Genomic DNA, 10,000 nt, shown 5'->3' with positions numbered 1-10,000 from the left:
ACTACCGCACAGACGAGCACATCTGTTTAGCTCCCACTCTTCGTAAAAAGAATCAAACATCTCCATCCCTGGGGCCCAGAATATTTGTCAAATGACATCATATGTCCCATCTATGCAAGGGGTCCTCTGGAGTTGTTCGAAAATATCCCGACTGTTTGTTTTAGTTTTACTGGTCACGCGTGACAGACAATACATTTGAATTTTTAACGCATTTCGAGGCGGTTGGCAGAGGCCTCGTGCTCTTCCCGACGTATCCACTAGGAAGATCGAAGGGCCTCTGCTCACAGGGTACAAAGACATCTACTCTTACTCACTAAACGTGGCGTCTTTTAGAGTCATAAGCAAATCACTTTTTGAAGCTACTAAGCTGCTGGTTTAGTCTTTACTATTCTAAGTAGTTAAGTTTGCCTTTTTCGCATCTCAAGATGGGATCAGCAATCCTTGTCAGCCATCTCCACTTGCTTCCTTCAAGTCCTTTATCCGGGATAGATAGATAGATAGATAGATAGATAGATAGATAGATAGATAGATAGATAGATAGATAGATGATAGATACATAGATACATAGATACATAGATAGTTTATTAAAACCATTCTGAGCAGCCAACAGGTTGGGTTTGCAGATAACTTACAATAAAAACAAACTTAAGTGGCAGGTAAACTATATAAATACGAAATGTATCAATATATATGCTAAATTGAGATTACATGTAAAAAGAGTAAACTATAATAAAAAGGTTATAAATGGGAAACGCTATAGCTATAGAAAATAGAAGATTCATGAGCTACTATTAATGCTAACGCGGTCATATAAACCAAAGGATGCAGTTGCATTACACCTGATAAAAGCTTTGCTGGTATCTCTGTTTTACACAATGGCGTTGAAAACGTTCACATGCGTCTCAAACATCTGCAATACTCGTCACATTTGTTGGAACACCCATCCCCGTTTTCCCCCTCCTTCAATGTTGATTTTTACAACTACTAGTAGTCGCCCGAAAAATTCTCACACAACAGTGAATTGGGGGGAGGGGGATGTGGTATAAGCTACGATCTTGTAACACGATGATTCTGGACCATTCGCTAAGTGCTCCAACTAAATTTGCTCGGTATTGTAGAACAGCTGTTGATACCAAGTGGTGAAGTTTGTGATTACTATTCTGAACGATGCCAAGGCATAAACGCTCTGTTAATTCTTGCCTCCTTATATAACTGTGACAAGGCTTGATTTGAAGTGTCTCTAACATCACCTAAATATATTGGCAGACTGTTATGAAAAACGTGCCAAGAATATCACTGGACGAATCTTAAGGTAAAGGTAACGTCTGCTACGAGCCTAGAAGGCCCATCAGGCCGGCGCTTATCTCCGGTTTCTGTAGCATGAAGCGACTAGGAGTATTTCTACTAACCCGGGATGGGATGCCAGTTCATCGCAGGGTTACCCCCGGCTTTAAATTCGCCGGTACCCATTTATACACCTGGGTGGAGAGAGGCACCGTGAGAGTAAAGTGTCTTGCCCAAGAACACAACACAATGACACCGGCCAGGACCCGAACCCGGACCACTCGATCCGGAGACTGGATCCTCTGTTTAAAATTATATATTGCAAATTATATATATAATTTGCACTGAAATTCTCTTGCCAGGAGAGGGGGTCTAGATCCTGCCTGCTTCCCAACTCCTTTAACGGAACCTCCCTTGCGGTTTCGCAGTGGAAACTAAGGATGGACACTTAAGGTTGGGTGTCGATCCAGCCGTCTCAACCAAAACAAGCCATTATCCGGACCGGTTTCGACTTTAATGTCTTCTTCAGCGGAGTTTTACAGTTTCAGCTTGTCCGGTCGCTTACGCGCCATTGGACTTAACCACTTAACCACGGTCGGATGCCTTAACCACTCACTGATTGGTTAAGGTATCCGTCCGGTAATCTGGAGACCCAGGTTCAATTCCTGGCTGAGCCACATTTTCACTTAATTGCTTAGTTGTGCTGATTTCTGTTCCCAAATTAACCTTGTCTGTTGTATTTCTGAGATGTGTCTAATGAATCGCCATCCAAACGGAATAGGCTGATGGTGATCCTAAGTAATTAAGGCAATCAGTTGCTAATATATCCCCTCCCTACCTTACTGTACTAACTATATATATATATAACTTTAAAACAAAGGACGAATACATTTGATATAAAAACTTAAAAGGTCAGCAGGGGCTACGTTTGCAACCCGAGATCTTTCCCGATGTTATTCATCATCTCTGTTTAATTTCTGCCTCTCTCTTCGTCCTTACCCTTCTCCCTACATTTCCATCACTTTTTGTATTCCACAATTCTCCTCATGCAATGACCATACCATGGCAATCTTCACTTCTGCCTTATATTATCTGTACATAATTGTAGAACTTTGGCAAATAAATGGGGCTTAAGTTGAATTAAAAGAACATGCAAATTCTTGCATTTGGCATTCACTCGATATTTTATGCAGCCAAATCTTCCACGCTCGCGTACAGCTGTATATCGTCATAAATGTCATTGTTGATCAACTCCTGGAAAGCGAAAAAAAAAAACCATAAGTAGAGCACAAATTATTTGTTTTTGCGATGACATCAGTGAGCGTGATCAGTGACCCCCATTTACTTGCTATAAAATGATCGGCAGGCTAAAGTAGAACTCTATGCAAGTTAGAAAAACAAACAATCTGGATTGGTTTAGAGTCACCTTAAATATTCAAGTTGTGAAGATAGCTCTGAATCCACTCCAGCGACTTTTTTTCAAACATTGAAAGCAATTTCTATTTAGCGTACGAATTACTCTCCAGTAATGAAGAAATTGGGCTTTTCAAGTTTGTCTCTGAGGAGACCATTATTTAAGGGGAAAATATAGGGTGTTCTTGATGCATTGCCTGTTGCTATGGTAGCTTATAAAATCGCACTATTAAGTGCATTTTTCATGATACTATAACATAGCTGCTTCGGTGATATATCGCTACAGAGTCAGTCCTTACAACAGTGAAGTTTCCTGACAGTATTGGAAATAAATTGGTTTGAGCCTTCTAAAGATGATAATATGCGAATAAACAGATCTAATGATTTGAGTTAGTTTTCTTAATACTCAGTGCTGAACTTAGATCCACACCTTATGTTGATTTTCCATGTTTTCCAGCTTGTCTTTCAAATTCAGGAATGTTGGTCTGGCATTGGGGTCTTCCAACCAGCAAGACAACATTATTTTGTACCTACAAGTAGTAGGGCACAGATTTTGACAAAACGTTTTATTAATATTGGTATGATCGTTTGATCTCTCCAACCAATAGGAAGCTCCTTCACTTTTTTCGTGGTAATCTCCTTGAAATGTGAGTGGACAAAGGATATGGTTCTATTAGAACGATAGTGAATGCATGCAGATGGTTACGAAAGTCAAGAAATCTTTTAGTTTCATGTTTTTGCCTAAAATTTTTGACCTTGACGGTGCACAAAACACACCGTTTATGCTTCGTGCTCCATGCATAAAGACTGATATTGTTGGCAAGGCGTTCCTTTGGGCGGCCTCTGTTTGCTGGGACACAAAAAATAGTAACACATATGTTTGGGATACTCTGGCCAAGCCTTGTTGGGCTAGGCTGTTTATTTAAAATCAGCATGGTAAACTACGAAATACCCAAATATAGAAGACATGATCCAAGCACACCCGCAATCCACAAGAAACTAAGAATAGGGAAGGGGGGTGGGGGTGATCTTGACCCTCTTTCATTTGTCAGTGAAAGAGCCCCTACGCCTAGCTTCTGCATTGGATAAGGTCTAGAGAAATTCCCGGATGACAGGAATACCCTGCTAGCTAAGCATGTCACAATCAGCGTAATTTCATTTATTTCCTCGTGGAAGTAAAATTCCATTTTTCGAAAAGATACCCAATGAAATCTTTCAATTAAGTTATGCGCAACTAAATTGCGATCCCATGCGAAGCGAAAACAAAAGATTGTGCACTGTCACGGTCAATTGTTCTCGCTTTTGAAGGATTTAAGGTTTCATATCCATTCCCTCGATTAACTATGTTAGAGCCAATCAAAGGCCGCTGTTATGATCCTTCTGGCATGATAACGGATGGTTATTGAGCAACAATCAAAGCAGAAACTTTCCAAAAACAAGGGTTATAGTTACAATTCATAGTCCACGTGTTGTGGCTTGGGCATCCTGTATCCTTCTTGGAGCAACTTTGCAATTTCTCTGCCATCCATCCGAGGATATGGTGACCCACCTTAAAAGAAAAATAACCATCTTGCAAACATTTGTCACGGTGAACATTCAGAAATTAGGATATACTATCTACTTACCGTCCATTATTGAGAATTTTATTATATATGCAATCACTGGTTTCAATAGGCCATTTTCAAGATATCAAATAGTCAGCTTGATAGTGAGGCAGTGAAGACAAAAACGGCAGAAACACGTTGGAATGAAGGTGAAAAATATTTGCATATCATTCACTTTCCTTTGTCCTTGTGTTCTAAACCTCTCTTTCAAGCTGAATTTTAATATATCGAAAAAGGCCTATTTGGTGCTCTATACTATAAAATTCCAAAACAACCATCTCTCGGTAATACAGTTCCTCGATTTTAAGTGCCGTGGCTGTTATTTACCAATGACTTACCTATGGTGAGAATTTCGTAAAGAAGAACTCCAAAGCTCCACCTATAAGATAACAAGAATAAGATATTTAATGTACTCAGTGGCATCAATCACTTTTATCAACCATGCCCTCCTTATTCCTTGCAGGTAACTTCTGAAGAATACACGCATTGTTTTATAAAACATAACTTGTCAAGTTAAGGTATCGACATAGGTTTGAATATTGTCAGTTACGTAGTTATAATGTTCTTATTTCGTCAGTAAGTATGCTATGGGTATGAAATATAGGTATCATAATGCTCCTTAAATATAGTTTCAATTGAAAAAAAAAAACTTTCGTTTGAACGTTTTTTGTACTGCCACGCCCAAGGGCCAATATTCATCAGCACGGTCAGTAAGTCATCGTAAGTATATACATGACGCGATGGTGTTAAGCGATGGCGTGAGTACGAGAACTTACACATCACTCTTGGTTGTGTAGGTTCCATACATAAGCGCTTCGTATGCCGTCCACTTTGCAGGAAGGCGGCCCTTGTGTTTGCAAGAAAAGAAATCATTTCAACTATTAATTGTTATTCATAAAGATGCAGGCTTCGGGCTGAAATAAAACAAAATGTATCAGCATTCTTTGCTTACCTCTTTTTCTTTTCTCTAACGACTTGTCTCTGGGTTATATCCAGTTTCAGTGTTTCAGTTTTTATTCTTTTGCACTACTTACAAATAGAGCAGTTTTCAATTGAGTGTCGTAAAACCAAAACCGAAGTAATTATATTGGCCAATCAAAAAGGTCGGAGACATTCCAGTAAACCAATCAAAACTCGAAGTAATTACTCGTAGCCGACACAAAGCGCGGGAAAATGTGCACGTGCGAGCCACGATTGGTTTTGGTTTCACTTCTGATTGGTTGCGTAAATGGCGCGAGAACTTTGAACCAATCACTGAGTGAAGTAATCATAAACCAAAGTAATTCACTAATTATTTTCGACACTCCATTGAAAACCACTCTATTTGTACATTAAACTACATTGCAAGAGTAAGGAGATAAAACACCCAAGTAAATTACACAAGTGATGAGTTAAGCAAAATGTACGCAGTGACCAAAGTAACTTAAGCTTTCGAGTTGGTCACTGCCAAGGGAAATTAATCGACATGAACATGTACATATATTTTGATAAAAAAAATAAAGGAAGTAAAGTGCGAATAGGTTATATAACAAATACATGTATTGCATTATATAAAAAAATAACATCAAGTACGTATTAATAAAATTAACAGGATATGGGCAGACTACACTAAATGACAGATTGAGTAGTTAAAAAATGCAGTTTGTAGTGGTTTTCAATCGAGTGTCGAAAGTAATTAGATAATCACTTTGGTTTTGCATTACTCAATCAGTGATTGGTTCAAAGTTTCGAGCCACTTTTTCAACCAATCAGAAGTGAAACCAAAACCAATCGTAGCTCGTACGTGCACATTTTCCCGCGCTTTGTACCGGCTACGTGTAAGTACTTCGAGTTTTGATTGGTTTATTGGATTGTCTCTGTCCTTTTTGATTGGCCAAAGTAATTACTTTGGTTTTGGTTTTACGACACTCAATTGAAAACCGCTCTATTAGATACAGTTTGTATTGCTTTCTTTATCATCGCCGCCATGTTGTTGCCAGCAGTATTGTAGTAAGTTTCTTTCATGTTCCACCAGAATGGGAGCGATATAAATTTTTTTTTAACGTGCACCAAGTCAAGGATACAGACCCCGGTGCACATCGGGGCGTAATGTTAATGTAGGGACTGCACAAGTGAGACCTGACTTTCCCTCATGCCGCCAATAAAAAACAAGTTAACTTGGACAATAGTGAACTAAATAATATTGAAGTATTTCCGAAAAAAAAAAGACGCTAGGAAGCTCTTAGAAGCCCGGGTATTTTTCGCCTTTTTCCTGGTTGGTTTTCTTGCAGTTCTTGGTACTTTTATGTGGAGAAAGATGAAGGTTTTTTTCAATCTCCACCCCGCTCCCCCCTGCAGAGAATTCATACACTATTTGAACTTAAGAAAGTTAATTTTTTTCATTTTGTTTAATTGCATGCACACGGTTCGAAAACTGCAAACAAAGGCCATTTTTTAATTAACCGCGTATGGATTTGTTTGCATGTTATGGTTTGAATAGGGTAAACGAACGTAAGTTTCCTTTTGCTTTGCATCCTGTGCTCTGCCCTCTTAGTAATTTTTCACTATACCTTTGTCTTTCTTTCATAAATGTTTTCTTGGCCCACATCTCTAGCCATTCCAAAGTCTGTCACTTTACAAATTTCTCTTTCTCCAACCCACACATTACGAGCTGCAAGATCTCTATGAATGATCTGCGGTAAAACACGTTGTTATTGAAGCAAGACTTTGTAGCTGAATAAGTGAATAGAGAAGACTCGTTGAAATCACCTTCTTAACTTTATAATGCTTCTTATGATGGAATTTCTTTGAATCTGCCAAACGTAAACCTAGAGAAAAGCTGACCTATCAGCATTATGCGTTGGTACAGGGAATCATAAGTATTCCGAGCAGTAGGTCGATAGCAGAGTAGCTTGCAGCTTGGGTACGGAATAATTAATTGCAGCAATTGAGAGAATCTCTTCACGCGAAAATTGGTTATGTTATGTTAGTCACTGAAAAACCTCGTGGTTGTTTTGGTTAGGTCTGGTACAGATATGAGAGAGCTTTACTTTCTTTCAACTACTATTAATAAACCCAAATTTCTCAAAGAGAGTTACTTCATTTCATCAGCACTTTACCAGGAGAGTTTCATTATAAGAAGTATAGTCGCCATGGCATGCGCAGTCGTTGCTGAGGCCACATAGAGTTCGCTAGATCTGTAAGTATCTGAAACGATAAGCCAACTTACAGATCTTGAGGAAAGATATTGCATCCCATCAGCGACTTGCCAAGCAAATTTCATCAGCTGTTGTGACGTCAGACTGGTTTGGGGTTTGATATCTGGGTCTTTGAAGTACGTGTCATGCAAACCACGGCTCTTTCTCAGGTAACCCAATAAATCACCATGGGGGACATATTCTATCAACACCAAGAATGGCTCTACAAATGATGACATAGGAAAATTGAAAGGCCCTAAATGCATTTCTTTACGGCATTTAAGAAACTGTCTATCCGTCGTAAGCACGAGATACGCTAAAATACAAATTTTATAGCCACTCCTTAGACAACTGTTGCAAGCCAGCCGACAAAACGTCATTCGTAGTAAAATAGTGACCTCAAATGCCACTGAAATGAATATTTGGCGAATTACCTTTTACCAGAACTTTCAAAACACCTTAAAAAGTTGTCAAGTACACTTTGATACATCTGTGAATATTTTGGATTAAAAAATAGAATAATAATTCCGGGTTTGAGACGATGCGGTGTGAAGAGTTATGGAAATACCAGAGTGCTTTATTCCCGTCAGTGGAATACATCTTCCATCTGGACAATTCTTCATACGATATTTAGCCTCATTCAATAATTGTTTACTAATGACATCGAACATTAATAAGTAAAGGTGGCTATCGCACGATGAGAACCTATAGCTTACCTGATTGAGTTACGCAGCCTATAAGTTTAATAACATGTGGATGTGGTTTCAAGGTCTTCATCACTTCAAGCTCTGATAATAAGTATTTCTTGTCTGACTCGGGAGAAGCTGCTGCGGAAGGCCGAAAAAGAAACTTAGTTCCATTTAGTAAGGTTGACGTTTCGCACGAGCAACCTCTTGAACCCACAGGGAAAAATGGACTAAAAGTTTTTTCTCTCCACAAGCCACTTTTAAGGATGCAAAAATAATCCACAACAAACGATATGAAATCATGTCAATTTTTAAAACGGGGCGAGATTGTGGAAAGGGTATTTTCAGTGGAGTTCACTGTCTATGAAATGAACACAGAAATTGTACCTACACAGCTATCATTTTAATCGTGTCTGAAGACTCATCTACTAACCTTTCAACATTTTCACTGCAACAAGTGTTTTCTGAGGCATTCCTTGGAGACCATCCGCTGTTGCCTTGGCAACTTGACCAAAAGCACCTTTTCCAATAACCTTCTCAATGGTCACATGATGTCTGGGGATTTCCCACGAGCGTGCAGAAGTATTAAGAGGGGCGTATTGACCTACTTGCAAGCCATTGGGAGGGGTGAGCTGTTCGTATCCAGCATTGTCCATTTCCACCGAAGGCTAAAAATAGAATTTAACGAGTTTAATAATGATCGCCGTTTCGTAAAATAATAATAGAAAACAAAACATAAGTGAAGAAAAAAGCAGACTCAGAACTGCACATCATGGAAGTATACCGTGTTTTCCGTTCCACTGGCATGTGGTGGCTCTTTACAAGCCCTTTATTTAAAAAAAAACAAGGAAAATAAAGAAATAAATATGAAAGAAAGAAAGAATAACAGCAAGAAAACGATAAACGAAGGTTACTTTTTGAAGTCATTTTTAATCATAACATGAAACTTGGCTTCCATCTGCCTCTGTGTAACTTATTGTTGATAATTATATTATGAAACAAGCAATAGCGTAACTTCTATATGCAACCCACATGAACGTCTGATTCTCTTTACATAGAGCTCGTGTGATGTATAACGGGAAAAAATGGCCTACATTACTCTTAGTAGACTCCCAAAAACTGAAAATTCTTAACGAAAGGAAGTTATCATGTAATGGTGATTTTGAGTCATTTGCTATTGGGAGTGAGAGAAGCAAATATACGACACTAAAAGCAAATAGCTCTTGATTACCTTTTCTGTCCTTCAGTCCCTAGAAAACAAATGGTAGAAAATTACTGAGAAACGGATGGTGGTATGGTTATATTCGATTGACCCTTCAGGAAAAAGAATACTCTTAATAGCCTCTAAGTTTTTTTTGCCTTCTACAAAAAGTCAACAAAACTTGCCTGTTGATAATTCTGTGGAAACCTTGTCTCGTCTGCATTGGAAGCTTTTGGGAACCGGATCTTAAAAATAAATTTTCCATATGCATTTTTATTATTTTGAAATAAACTCAGTCAAACATCTAACCTTGACTACCTAACTTCGCAAACTTTTATACGGCATCTGTTGCCAGTAGGGAGCTTAAGATCTACGACGGCGACGTCGACGAAAACGTCACCTCAAAATATAACTTTGCTCTAGTAAAAGTCTTTCGCGATTATTCCATCTCGTTCACGTCATACAATGTGGGCGAAGTATCCTAAAAATAAATTGGTACGAGCGGTTTCAGAGTGAAAATAGAGAATGAAGGATTCTCTGTTGCATGCTAACGTTGTCGTGAAAACCTAAAATTTAGTGATTTCACGTCGTCGTCACGCAGAGAGCCGCAAAAATATGAGCTAAAATCCGTGCCGC

At 38.8% G+C, this 10,000-nt stretch overlaps 1 protein-coding gene across 4 annotated transcripts in view; it reads right to left on the bottom strand.

Annotated features, from left to right (window-relative positions):
• Positions 1 to 561: 561 nt before the first annotated feature.
• LOC138030097 (tyrosine kinase receptor Cad96Ca-like) overlaps positions 562 to 10,000 on the bottom strand; it is a 29,896-nt gene continuing 20,457 nt past the window's right edge. For 3 of the 4 annotated variants that reach the window (XM_068877964.1, XM_068877965.1, XM_068877961.1), the window contains 12 exons: positions 9,550 to 9,609; positions 9,395 to 9,413; positions 8,948 to 8,990; positions 8,597 to 8,831; positions 8,194 to 8,304; positions 7,510 to 7,700; positions 6,851 to 6,973; positions 5,078 to 5,148; positions 4,640 to 4,680; positions 4,150 to 4,246; positions 3,128 to 3,227; positions 562 to 2,538 (listed from right to left, as the gene is read on the bottom strand). In XM_068877964.1, coding sequence (XP_068734065.1) covers positions 2,470 to 2,538; positions 3,128 to 3,227; positions 4,150 to 4,246; positions 4,640 to 4,680; positions 5,078 to 5,148; positions 6,851 to 6,973; positions 7,510 to 7,700; positions 8,194 to 8,304; positions 8,597 to 8,831; positions 8,948 to 8,990; positions 9,395 to 9,413; positions 9,550 to 9,609 — 1,160 coding nt within the window. In that variant the 3' untranslated portion in view covers positions 562 to 2,469. The remainder of the gene's footprint in view (positions 2,539 to 3,127; positions 3,228 to 4,149; positions 4,247 to 4,639; positions 4,681 to 5,077; positions 5,149 to 6,850; positions 6,974 to 7,509; positions 7,701 to 8,193; positions 8,305 to 8,596; positions 8,832 to 8,947; positions 8,991 to 9,394; positions 9,414 to 9,549; positions 9,610 to 10,000) is intronic. The other variant, XM_068877962.1, reaches the window with a different exon arrangement.

This window comes from Montipora capricornis, chromosome 13 (assembly GCF_036669925.1).
Source record: "Montipora capricornis isolate CH-2021 chromosome 13, ASM3666992v2, whole genome shotgun sequence".
In the NCBI taxonomy this organism is placed as follows: Eukaryota; Metazoa; Cnidaria; class Anthozoa; order Scleractinia; family Acroporidae; genus Montipora; species Montipora capricornis.
The sequence above is the reverse complement of the archived record's forward strand: the minus strand, read 5'-3'. Positions and strand labels throughout refer to the sequence as shown.